At 43.4% G+C, this 13,714-nt stretch overlaps 1 protein-coding gene across 1 annotated transcript in view; it reads left to right on the plus strand.

Moving 5' to 3' along the window:
• Positions 1 to 13,714, plus strand: part of SLC9A7 (solute carrier family 9 member A7) — a 148,922-nt gene that overhangs the window by 106,844 nt on the left and 28,364 nt on the right. Inside the window, exons 13-14 of the mRNA XM_072815820.1 lie at positions 4,782 to 4,841; positions 8,983 to 9,046. Coding sequence (XP_072671921.1) covers positions 4,782 to 4,841; positions 8,983 to 9,046 — 124 coding nt within the window. The remainder of the gene's footprint in view (positions 1 to 4,781; positions 4,842 to 8,982; positions 9,047 to 13,714) is intronic.

The raw sequence follows: 13,714 nt of genomic DNA on the forward strand, positions 1-13,714 counted from the left end.
ATTTCCATGTGTTCATTGCTAGAATATAGAAATACAATTGGTTTTTATATTTTTTTAGAGAGGGAGAGAAGAGGGAGGGGCAGAGGGGGAGAGAGAGAATCTTAAACAGGCTCCATGGCCAGCACAGAGCACTGATGTAGGACTCAATCCCACAACCCTGAGCTCATGACCTGAGCTGAACCCAAGAGTCAGAAGCATAACCAACTGAGCCACCCAGGCCCCCTGGTTTTTGTTATGTTGTTCTTATATCCTGTGACCATGCTGAACTCATTAGTTCTAGGAGGGTTTTGTTTTGTTTTGTAAATTCTTTGGGATTTTCTACATAGACCATCACATCATTTGCAAACAGAGACAGTTTTATATCTTCCTTTCCAACCAGCATACCTTTTATTTCCTTTTCTCGACTTACTGCTCTGGCTAGGACTTTCAGTATGATGTTGAGTAACAGTGACATGAGCTGACATCCTTGTCTTGTTTCCAGTTTTAAGGGGAAAGCATTCAGTCTTTCACCGATAAGTGTAATATAGCTGTATGGTTTTTGTAGATCTTCATCATCATCAAGTTGAGGGAGTTTCTGTCTATTGCTAGGTTTTTGAGTTTTTTTTTTATCATAAACAGGTGTTGAATTTTATCAAATGCTTTTTTCTATAGAGATATGATCATATTATTTTCCATGCTTTGCCTGTTAATATGGTGGGTTACATTGATTAGTTTCCCTTTTTTTTTTAGAGAGAGAGTGCACATGTAAGTGGGGGGAGGGGCGAAGGGGAGGAGAGAGAATCTCAAGGAGGCTCCACGCCCAATGCAGAGCCCAACACAGGACTCAGTCTCGTGACCCTGAGATCATGACCTAAGCTGAAATCAGGAATCAGACATTTAACTGACTGAGTCACCTAAGCACCCGTTCCCCTTCATTTTAAAACTAACTTTCAAATATTAAACAAGTCCTACTATCCTAAAACAAACCCCACTTGGTTATGGCGTATAAATTTTTATATGAATGCTGAATTCTATTAGCTGTTATTTTGTTAAGGACTTTTGTGGTCTGTGTTCATAAGGGATATTGGTTTACACTTGGGTTTTTTTGTTTTTTTTTTTGTTTGTTTGTTTGTTTGTTTTTTGTACTGCCTTTCTCTATTTTTTTGGTTCCAGAGTAATCTGGCCTCACAAAATGAGCTGGGACATGTTCCCTACTCTTCTGTTTTCTGGAAGGCATTGTGTAGAATTGACATTAATTCGTCTTGAAAGTTTAATGGAATTCTCCAGTAAAACCATCTAGTCCTAGAGACTTCTTTTGCAAGAATTTTTAAATTGTGAAGGCAATTTCTTTAATAGTTAAAGGGCTATTAAGATGATCTGTTTCATGCAGCACCTGGGTGGCTCAGTCAGTTAAGTGTCCAACTCATGATTTCAGCTCAGGTCATGGTCTTAGAGTTGTGGGATCAAACCCTGCTTTGGGCTTCACACTCACCGGGGATTCTGCTTGAGATCCCCTCTCTCCCTCTCCTCCCACTCATATGCTCTCTTTTGCTCTCTCTCTCTCTCTCTCTCCCTCTCCCTCTCTCTCTTTCTCAAATAAATAAATAAATAAATAAATAAATAAATAAATAAATCTAAAAAAAGGTTATCTGTTCCATATTGGGTGAATTGTGGTGGTTTGTGAAATTGATCCATTTCATCTAAGCTGTCATGTTTATGTTTGTAATATTGCTTTGTTATCCTTTTGATGTCTGTGAGATCTATAGTAACACTCCTTGTTTCATTCCTGATATTGGTAATTTGTATCTTCTCTCTTTTTTTTCTTGTCAGAGGTTTGTCAATTTTATTGATCTTTTCAAAGAACTAGCTTTTTATTTCATTGATTTTCTGTATTGTTTTCTGTTTCATTGATCTCTGCTCCTATCTTTATTTTTTTCTTCTTTCTGTCCAACTCTACCCAGATAGCATAATGAAACAAATAGGTGGACAATACATATGGTGTTAGTGCATTGCATTTCCCAGATATGAATACATTGTAATTATGTAAGTGTAGAAACTGACATTTATCACATGATCACATGAAAAGAAGTTCCCTCTGAAATAAAGTAATGAGATTCATTGGGTTTTCTGGCCTGTGGTTTCTGATGTTACTTCATGACCGTGAATCATTTACATGAACCAGTTTCTTATTCTAAATTGATTCAGAAACCCCCTGAAGTTCAGCGTGGTGTTTTGACCTCTGTGACGAAAGTACAATCAATACCTACTTGTTCCTTACTTCTCCAGGCTACTGACAGAGACCATGTGGTGTTAAGTGGTTGCTCAGAAGACAAAGGCCCACGGTGGGATTTGGAGTTCCATCCTAAATAATTAGAAGTTAGTTGTGATTTTTAACCATGGCTATGTACTAGTCTGCGTATAAGATAAAAATGAAAAAAAAAAAGATAAAAATGAATATTCCACAAATCCAAAGCTAGGTCACTGCCCTCCAGAAATCCAACTTAGCTTTTTGGTATGTTGTGATCAATATTTTAAAACATAATGGCAGAACGCTCCAGTTATTTCCTATTAATGCACAGACTACATTTTTTTGTAGTCCCTTGAGCAAAGGTTGTTATTCACAAAAGGCAGAATTTTGGCAATTAAAAAAAAAAAAGACCGCCTTGTATGTGTCCAGAGCACATTTTGGCAGCGTGGTGGCTGTTCTGTTTAGAGCACCCCAGCTTCAGGTGACACACATGTCAAGTGGTAGTGATGGTGGGGGTGGAATGGCACATGTGTGGCAGTCAGACGAACAGGTACTCTTTGCACTCTAGAGTGCAGTCGTGCAAACACTCAAGGACAAGTAAGGATACTCTGCTCAGTATAATCCTGTTAGACTGAGAATTTACGATAAAGCTCTTTGCCAGATAACTTGAAGAATAAAGGCAGGGAGAAGCCCTGAGCTCTTTATGTAATAGCATTTGTAACTGAATATTTTTTAAAGTGATTAAGGGTGCCAGCATGTAATTAGAGGGTGGATCCTAGGGCGCCTGGGTGGCTTGGTTGGTTGGGCATCTGACTCTTGGTCCCAACTCAGGTCATGATTTCAGGGTTGTGGGATCGAGCCCCGTGTTGGGCTCAGCACAAAGTCTGCTCGAGATTCTCTCTCCCTCTCCCTCTGCTCCTCTCCCTTCCTTCCCCTGCCAAATAAATAAATAAATCTTTTTTTAAAAAGAGGGGGCAGGTACTGTGAGGTGAAGAACTGGAGCTCTGGGGTGTGAGAGCCTTGGCCACAGTCTTGGTTCTACCATTTTCTACCTTTGTGACCTTGGGCAACTTATTTAGCTTCTTTACTCAGTTTCCCCACCGATTTAGATGGGGACAGTAGTGTAAGGATAAAATAAATGTGATAAAGAATTAAATATACCATCTGAAAAAGAAAGAAAGGTACAATCTGGTGCATAGTAAGCATTGAGTCTATGTTAGCTCTCAATTATTATATGTAATATGTATTGTGTATAATATAATATTATCATCACCAATAATAGCCTTAGTACTGCTACTATTGCTATTTTTCTTATCAGTGAATCTTACTTTAATGGAGTCCAGCTTGCTTTTCTGGAATTTGTTATAATTTTTCAATTCTACAGTAAAATAGTCTGGTATGAGTCACATTCTGAGCATGTGACTTGTTAAAAGTACCGTGTTAAAAAGCATCCCATTCTCACTTGCATATTCTGGGGGATAGCCATAGCACAAGAATATGGGCATTATCTAGCACCATGTTTTTCCACCTTGTTTTCATTGTTTCCCTTCACGGAGCCCTTGGAAGATGTTTTTTCTCCGATGACCTCTTCCAATGAAATTTAAATACCACAGATCCACTGTATACTTGTTTATGTATTATCATGCTTTAGAGGGCTATAAACCATTGTACTAGCTAAAACTTTTTGTCTCACAAGAACCAATTTTCACACCCATGGGGCCAATACCACCCCTAATTTAGAACACATGAGTTAACGCAGTGGTTCTCGATGGATGGCAGTTTACCACCCAGGGGACATTTGGCAATGTCTGGAAATATTTGGTTTGCCTCACCTAGGGTGGGAGGGCACTACTGGTATCTAGTAGGTAGAGGCCCAGGCCCAAAATGTCAGTAGTGCCAAGATTGTCAGTAGTGCCTGCTCTTAGTACGATGACAAAGTTCCAATGCACCCTGAATAACCCAGAAATTGTGAAGACAGGTAAAAATGGACCATGTTAACTCTAAGGTGCAAGAGAAAGAGAATAGCAGAAGTTGGGTTCCTGACTTCTGTCAAAAAAAAAAAAAGGCCATCTTTGTCTTCTTAAGTATTGTTGCTGTTTTCAACAATATGGTGCTTTTTGCTCTTTCTGTCTAATATGTGTCAAATTATGTGTAAATGCTTCAAATATGTGTTTAGTAGCAACTTTGTTTTCTATTTTTTGTACAGATGTATCTTGCTTTATGAAACAGGTGACCTGGAAAATTGTATAAATGCACTTTCTATGAGTTGCATACATTCCTTTGATTTCCTTACATTATATTTTGAGAGGCTTTATCTTCATTCCCAATTGATCCTCATTTGACCTAGCTCCTAATACTGTTGCTTTAAGTTTGAATTTAGCAGCAGTTCTACCTCCCTGGGTTTTAGAGAATGGGGACAGTATAAGAGGATACGGATTTATATTCAGAGTGAGCCAGCCTATTCTTTGATGGACATGGTCCAGGTCCTGTGCCCAGAGCTCCTGGCTCCCCTGTTGTCCCCATAACACTCACGTTCCCTTCTTCTGCTGCCCAGAGTTGGCGTCGAGGAGCCCTCCGAAGAGGACCAGAATGAACACCGCTGGCAGTACTTCAGGTGACACAAGGGCATCCTCAGAAACAAATTAACCGGGCCTGGCTCTTCTCCTCCTTCTAACCTGAGATGTTTCTCTTTATGCTGTTTTGTCCCTTTCTTGCTTCCTGTGTGCGCCAACCCCCTGCCCCTTTTAGCAAAGGGGCAAGAGGTCAGGTCAAGTCTAATCCCTTTTCCAGCCTTTCTCTGGGTTGATGGATGTGTCGGTGTCCCTGACATTCTGTTCTCTTTCCCTGAATATTGGACAATGTGTGTCAACACCAAAGCCGAAGTTGGCAAGTGTCTCCTTTCTTATACAACTGAGCTTAGTGTCGAGAGCAGTCCATTTTCAGAGCCACAGATACTTTTTCCACAAAGCCTTGTTTATGATCTAGTAAACAAGGCTTTTAATTAATTCATAAAGAAAACTAGAATTTTATATTTCAGCCATGACTAGGGTATGGCTTATATCATCTTAATTAAGTACCAATGCTATTTGAGTTTTTTAAGTATGTGTTTGTGTACTCATACCTCATGGTCAATCAGAAGGTACAAAAACAGTGTTTAAAAAAAACAGAAGATAAAGTCTCTTCTAATGCAGTTTGTCTCTCGGTGTCCATCCAAGTTTATGATTGGATTATGCTTAAGAGCGGCGACATTGGGCAAGCAGAGCGAAGAGTTTAATGTTTCTTTTTTCCTTCCTGTGTCTATATCAGCATGCATTGTTTCTGATCTGATTCTCAGTGCTGGTAGATAAATCAATGCAGAATAGGCTTGAGCTCTGTTCTTGCCACTGTGAAAGTACGTCACTCTCTGAGGGCAGTGGAGAGAACAACGATGCTTATCATCGGGTATGAACGTTGCACTATCACCAGGCTCCAGATGGACTGTAATGATGTGCATATAAGTAATGGAAGCTGTTAAGTTCCCTGGGTTTACACTTTTTTTTCTACTGTTTAAAATACACACACACACACACACACACACACACATTCACTTTTTGGAGGCCTGACTGTAGGTAGCAGATAAGTTGCAGAGGAGACCCTTTCTTTTGAAATATCCCACCTTCAGGAAGGAAGGTCCTGTGGGCAAAGGACAAGTTATTACCCTGGGGATATGTGAGAATTCAGACTGTGACCTGGTGTCCAAGGTTTTACATGAAGGTGTGTGTCTCCTAGTCCTCGAATTATTTAGGGCTTCAGCCATTCACGTTTTTGCAAAATTATCGGTTAATGTAGAACACTCCTAAAATTCCTGAGATTTCAATGGCATTTTGGAGGCAGCTAATCAGAATGTACTTATTATCATATTAGAAGGGAAATTATTCATGTTCTTTCCAGATTTATTCATTCCAGAATGAGCACATTAGTTTGACTGCTTTATTTTCTCACTTGGTGTGAAACCAAATGAAATGTAAAAATGCACTTCCTTAGTCGTATTAGCCACATTTCAACTCAGTGTCTGGCCACATGTGGCTCTTGGCTGGCACACTGGACAGCGCAGATCTAGCCCACTGCCATGGTTGCAGAAAGTTCTACTGGATAGTGTGGATCTAGACTTACTCCCAAGTTCCCCCAAACAAAATGCTGAACATTATGAGTTTGAGATGAAGTTAGGGTGGCCCTGCTTTGGTGAATTGATGAAGTTATTTCAACATTTTATATTTGTTGTTTTGAATTCTGGCCTGGCCACATGGGCCCAAGGAAAATAGAGGAGCTCCACTGACATTGCCAGGACTTGCATGAAAATAGTCACAGCCTAGTCTTCATAAGCAGTTCTTGTCGACCAGAATTGAATTCTTGTTAAACAAGAATTTTTTTCTCTCTTAATAGAGATCAGTTAAAAGAATAGAGGGGGCTAAATTTCATTTGGCAGCTTTTATTATATTTGGCTTTACTTTCATTATTGTAATACAGGGCATACTTAACCTTTTGTCCTACTCATAGTCTTCCTATTTCATCTAGGCCAGTAAAGTCAACTTGCTTTATCTTTGCTGATGTGGAAGCTGTTTATGAAAGCTAATGACACCTATTTCAAAATTCACAGTATAGAAAGAAGAGATTATTAGTGGCAGATCTGGACTGCCATATTCTTGGCCATATTGTGCCTCATGCCCTTCAGGTAACATAAACTCATTACTTCTGCCCTACAATATGGTCAGGCCTTATGGTTAGATTGAGGGCTGCTATGTCACCTGGCATTCTGGTAGGCTGTCTGAGAAACACCAGGGTAACCAGTGCTCTGCCTCTCTGAGTCTGTACCAGGGAGCTCAGCTAAGTAAATTAGTCTGCCATGAAGGGGTTTTGTGCTGCTATAGAATCCACAGAATAAGGCCTAATGTTGGATTCCTAGCTGTTGATCCTACAAATGCTGACAAAACTACCACATGGAGGACTTTTCTCTGTGGAATGTGTGTTAAGCATCTCTAAAACAGATGAAGGCTCAAAATCAAGAGCTAGGAATTCCATATGTGACCACTCCTCTCACATTTTGATACATTAGACACATCAGGTGCATTGAGGCTCTGCTGTGACTTTTAGGGGCAGCCCTGAGGCCCCTGAATTGGATGGATTTTGTGTCAGAAAACCTCTATGAGATTTGTTGCTTAAAGGTCCTCGGATAATGTCTAGTTACGAGGACAAGCCTCCAACCCTCAGAATCTCCTCCAACCTGGAAGCAGCCCCTAGACATGTAGCAAAGTCCATCCAACTCACTACAAAGATCCTATCAAACTCCAGGCCCATAGGGAGGAAATCTGGTGTCTGGTACACTAGATTTTCATTAGAACAGTGCCTGCCATAATAGGCATCCAACAAATATCTGATGAATACATGGATTCATCTTGTGGTTTTAAACTTTGCCTTCAGCAAAATACAGGACATCCATTCCCTCTCCTGCCATAGTTCCTTTCAGGGGCGCACACACCTTGGGTCAGTGCTTGACGAACCTGGAATAAAACAGGGTTGAGATTGGCTTTGAAAGGGTAGGCACATCTGTGTTCTTTACTGTTTACCTTTTCTACTAGTCTCTCTTCTCAAGAAATGACCTGGGCATCATAAGTGGGAAAGAGGGAAGGAGAGGAAGAAAAGTAGGATGCACACACGTGAGGTTTTGTGTCTGTGGACCACTCTTTGGAGTCAGCACCCTGGTAGTGGACTGTTGGTTGAGGCCAGTCGGTGCCTCCCGTCAAGCTCAAGGCAGACCTGCCAAAAACTGAGATCTCAGTTTCCAGTTCTTTGCAACAGTGGAGGGAGTGTGAGAAGACAGAGAATTTTCCTGGCCTCTTTGTTCTCTCCCCCATCACCCTGTGATCGATGTCACAGTTCTCCACCTCAGAGTGAAGAGGGTACAGGCAGAGAGAATTAACAGATGCACAAAACAACAGCTGGTGTGTTACTAAGTCAAGACAACTACCCTAACAAAAGTGTGGGATTTGTTGCAAGTGGATTTTGCCACTTTGCTTTTTCTTTCTGCCTTCAGTTGTTGATCTTAAACATGCCACCTCTCAGGTCACCTCTGTTGCAGGAGGACATGGGGCTACCTGGAGAAAACATGAATGATATGCATGCTCAAGTATTCAGGGGACATGTGCTGATGTCTGCAACTTTTATTTGGATGCATCTAAAGAATAAGATGAATAATAGAGATATGGATAGATACGTGGTAAAGAAACTCTAGCAAGATGCCAGTGGTAGAGTCTAGGTGGTGGGTATACAGGTATTCACTATAAATTCTTCCGGCACTGCCCTGGATATGTGAAAAATTGCATATCAGAAGTTTAGGGAATTAAAAGGAGGTCAGGGCAGACGTGAGGAAGCAGCAGAAAGGAAACGGTATGGGGCAGTAAGACCCCAGTTTGGATAACTGGGACCATTTGGTGCAGGAAGGCAGAGGGACAGTTGCCAGCCGGTGCCACTCCCGAGTGGCCTTGCATAGGGTGTAAGCACACAGTACTACTTGCCTCTCCTGCCCCCTGGGATCTGACATGGTACATGACCTCTTTCTCACGACTTTTGCATGACAGCCTTCCTCCTCTTTTAGCTAACTACTCCTTCCACTTCTGGAAGATGGTCAGCTTTTTGGCTACTTTCAGCCAGCATGGTTGCCATGGTCCAAGCTAATACTCTCCATTTTTCTCCTTGTCTTTCTCCCTGGTGACTTACAGAGTTGGCGTCGACCCAGATCAAGACCCACCACCCAACAATGACAGCTTTCAAGTCTTACAAGGGGTAAGTCACAAGAGATGCTTCTTCCAGGGGAAGACATTTTTAAAAGTAGCTAAAATTTATTGAGTATTTGCTATAGACCAAACATCTTTACGTGGATTCTCTCACTGTGAGTTTGACAGCAACCTTATGGGGTAGGGACTGTTACCGCCATTTGACAGATGAGAAGCTGAAGTTTGAGAGTCTAAGTGAGCCATCTGCAGTCAGAGAATTAGAAGGTTCTGAAGCCAGGGTTTGACCCCAGAGCTGGTGTTCTTAAACAACATATTGAGGGGTTAGGCTGGCCAGGAAGAGTATTCAAGCTAAGTCCCTGACTGCCTGCCTTCCAAAAATGGATATATCAGATATGTTGGCGACTGGCTCACTGTCAGTGGGTCAGAGTCTGTCAGTGGTGCCCGGGTAGGGGGAAGTGGGGATGGGGTCTGACTCTCTAGCCCAGAATCTGAGGAAGAGAGGAAGGATGTGGGTGATTAGAGCCCCTCCCCTTCCTCCAGAGCCTGGGATCCTTTACAACTGAGTTCCCCTCAAGCCCAGCAATGTCAGAGCAGCCGCCCTCACCCCCACCGCCACCCCCACCCCCAAGGGCTGAAGGTCACAGCAAGGCTAACAGCTAAGGCTTAGGCAGGGTGGTGGCAGCAGTGACAGCCTGGAACAGTGTGCCAGGGAGGGAAGTTGTACAGGCTGGGATCAGAGCAGCCCCATGGCAGCCTCGAGTATGACAAGCAGGGATGACTCCCTGCTGCTGCAGAGACTCCTGATAGAGTCTGTGTGGCAGAGAGGAGTAATCTGGCCTGTGGTTTTGCCATCTGTTCCAGTTACTGTTGCTGCATAACAAAACTGCACCAAACATAGGAAAGTGAGCAACAATTTCTTTTACTCATGGATTCTCTTCGTCAGGAATTTGGAAAAGGCATAATAGAGGCAGCTCGCCTTTGCTCCAAGGAGAGAGCTGGCGGCTGGAGTCATCCAAAGACTCATACACTCATATGTCTGGCACCTGAGCTGGGAGGACCCAAAGACTAGGACAGCTGACTGGAATGCCTACACATGGCTCCCCCACATGGCCTCGGGATTACTGGACTTCTTACACAATGACTCAGGGTTCCATCCCAGCAAGCAAGGTGGAAGCCGCATCACCGTTTCTGACCTAGCCTTGAAAGTCTCCCGGCATCACCTCTGTGACTTCCTGGTGGTCACAATGAGTTGCTCAAGCCAGACCAGATTCGATGGGAGGGGAGAGAGACCATAAGCTCTTTATGGGAGCATCAGTGAAGTGGCAGACATGGTTTTGAGCCGCTACATCACCCTGTGTCTCCAGGTTTGCTCCTTCCCAAGGCTGACGTTCTGTGGGCAGGCAGGCTAGAGGAACAAAAGGTTATGTTAAGAGCAGCAATCCGTTACCCAAATGTCACGAATTGGCCTCAGGAGTCAAGAACTGTTTTGTGCAGGATTGACTCCCCAGTGCTGAGCGCAGTGCCTGGCACCTGGGGGCGCTCGATTGGCATTTGATAGGGAGATGCGGGGTGGGGGGCGACGAGAGAGCCCCAGTGCAGAGGAAAGCTTTACTGACCTCACACATGTGTTGTCCAGGAAACTGTGTTGGGAGTTTCTTTTTTTCCAGTCAGCTTTGAACCGTACTCAACCCTAAATCCAGTCTACATACTTCAAATTCCAGAGGACCTTCTAAATTACTCTAGCCCCCAAATCAGATCTAACAAGTGTCCCAAAATGTGGTGCCATGCAGGGCCAGGGAGTGCCGCCTACAGCTTTTTCTGATTTCTTTCTCTTTGAGGGGGGTCCCATCTTGGTGGTAATGCCCCTTAAGGAACACAAAGCCATGACCTCTGAAAGAGCTGGACATCTGAGGAAAAGTTTCCAGTGAGCTTTATTGGAGACAATATGATGCCCATTTAATGGTACTCCAGAGGGACGCCTGGCTGGCTCAGTCGAAGAGCATGGGACTCCATCTCAGGGTTGAGTTCAGGCCCCACGCTGGGTGTAGAGATTACTTAAAAAGAAAATATTAAAACAGGAATAATGGTGCCCCAGAAGACCTTTGAGATTATATTAGAAGCAGCCACTGTGTTGGGAACTTGTGGTTTCAATGAGAAATTCTTTTTGAAAAGTTGCCATTGCACTCTAGCTTGGATCAAGGAGTTTAGAAACCGAGAGTTCAGAACTGTGCACCTGGAAGCTAATTTAGAGTATAATGGGGGATCTTGAAACTCACCCTGAGAAAACCTGGGTGAAGTGTCTTTATTTCACTGAAAGGAAAATAATGGCTCTGGTAGGAAGATATGACTGCCCTATTCCAAAGCTTCCTCCCCAGGACTGCAGCTGGTCCAGATGAATTTTGTAAGAAAAACAGGCGAATTCCAGCTGGATAGCCAGGGTTTGGACAGATTTCATCTTGTCAGTTCCAGACCAAACACCTCCAGCCCTTTTGCTGCTGGCTGTTATTGTTGTTGTTGTTGTTGTTTTCAATTGCTCCTGCCTCTGGATTTAAGCATCTGTAAAAGGAAAGGCATGAAGTGGTTTGGTTGCTTTCACGTAGTCAAACTCACTATACATCTCATGAGAACTTCACATGGAGACACTGGGCTTGTAACAAGACTCGGTCACAAGCTTGTTGTCACTGGTCCATGGAAATGTTTGAGAAAGCAGCAGGTCCTAAGTTAGTGCTAAGCGTTCTGGCAGTGCCTTTAGCCTCAGCGGTGACAGCTAAGATAGCGCTCCCTGTCTGGGGTGTGGTCATCAGTGTTCCTGATGGCCCCCTGGACGGCCCTTTGGCCCAGTTGTGAATGGGCAGGTGGTGGCGACTTCTGCAGCACTCCCAGTGGCACCCAGCGGCCGGCCCTAGCCAGGAGCTGGTGTCACAGCTTCCCTTAACCTACCTCCTTCCAAGCCTCACACTCAGTCATGCAGTGGGCCCTCAGAATCAGTTCCACTGGTATTTTGAGAGTCTTTCAAGATTGCTGTCAGATTGAAAAAAAGAAAAAAGACAAACTTCAAGCTTGGTTTTCCAGGGCACCTTCTTACAAATGACTCCTGCCCTTGTACTTAAAGGGCCTTATGTCTCTTAGTCCTCCTGGCCTGACTTTCTCAGTCCAGTGAGCCACTAACAGCAGAGCTGGGAGCACTCAGTGGTCAGGAGCAACAATAAAACAGAGAAGTAAATGGGCTTCTCAATTTTTTTTGGTAAAATCCTGGGTTCTTGCAGTTTCCCCTGAAATGGATCCAGGTCACACGCTAAGTGATGTCATGAAACTGAAATCATAAGTGGGGAAAGTCCAGATGTTTGTTCCCCAGCAGAGAAGAAAGGCCAGTTCTCTTTACCTCATTTTCTAAATGATCTTCCTAAAAATAAATAGGAAAGTGACATTTGATGGGAATGAATTTCTCATGACAGCAGGATTGTTCCTCACTGGTTCTAGAAGCCCAAGAGTTATGGCTACAGAGCTGCAGAATATTAGCTCATGTGGGAGAAGGAAAGGAGCTTTTGGCTAGAACTTCTGGCTTTATGAGAGGGAAGCATAAGAATATTGTGGGCAGACTTCAGCTTCATGTCCCTGGCAAGTTTGACTCATTAGAACAAAACAAAACAAAAAAACTCAGTTGCTTTGTTTCTCTGGAGGTCTTGGTGACTTTGCAACCAAAACAAAAACAACCCCAGATGGAGGCAAGCTGCCTGGGCTTGGGGGTGGCCTCCCACCCCATTCAAGGGGGACTTTTTTGTGCCAGACAGAGATATTCACTTCCTTCCCCAAGTTTACAGAAGAGCACTCATTGATCAGCCTGCTTTGGAGTAGCTAGGAGCACAAATCTGAATTTATCCTGGCTTTATCATCTCAGCAGGATGGAGTCAGAAGCAGGATATTAATAGAATGTGGAGGAGACGAAAACATTGTGCTTGTAGTGTATGTGTGCACAGGTGCGCCTGGCAAGCACCACACACGTGCATGCAGAAAATCAGCTCTTTATAGTTGCATTGACTTACAACTTTCTAGTCCTTCCCCAGTTTTACTCTAGGCTGAAACCTGATACGCAATCACTTGAAATCTTTAACTTCAAACAGTTGCTGAAGGGCCTTTTCTTAAATTCCAGTAGGATGCTTTTCTTTTTGTTTTTCTGCTTGCCACCCCCTCGCCTTGGTCCCTGACTTCCCTTTTGGCTATTTTTTTTTCTTAGAAGTACAAAATTCACATTAATTTATTCATTCATTTGACAAAGGCTTACTGAGCACCTATTATATTTCAGACAATCTTTGGGGCTCTGGGAATACATCTGCAAGCAAGACACCACATCCTTAAGGGTGTGGTGACAGTGCAATGAAGGGTACAGATAAGGGCAGAGAGTGCCAGAGGTGAGGTCAATAGACCTGGCCTTGCCGCTCACCTCTGAGTGTCCCCATGGACCAGCAGCCTGGGCCTTACCAGAGAGCTTATAAAAATGCAGACTGTTGGGCCTCACCCAGACCCACCCACTCTGAACTCACATTTTAAAGGGGTTCCCAGGAGGGTCATGTGCCCATTCACAATTTGAGAAGCCCTGGAGTAGGCATTGTGGAGCTCTTGATTCCCTGTTTTCAAAACCTATTACTCCCTTGTGAGAGTTGTAGGCTCCACCATCCCAGGGACAAGAAAAGGGCACAAATTAGGTCACATCACTTAT

This window comes from Canis lupus, chromosome X (assembly GCF_048164855.1).
Source record: "Canis lupus baileyi chromosome X, mCanLup2.hap1, whole genome shotgun sequence".
NCBI classification, from domain to species: Eukaryota; Metazoa; Chordata; class Mammalia; order Carnivora; family Canidae; genus Canis; species Canis lupus.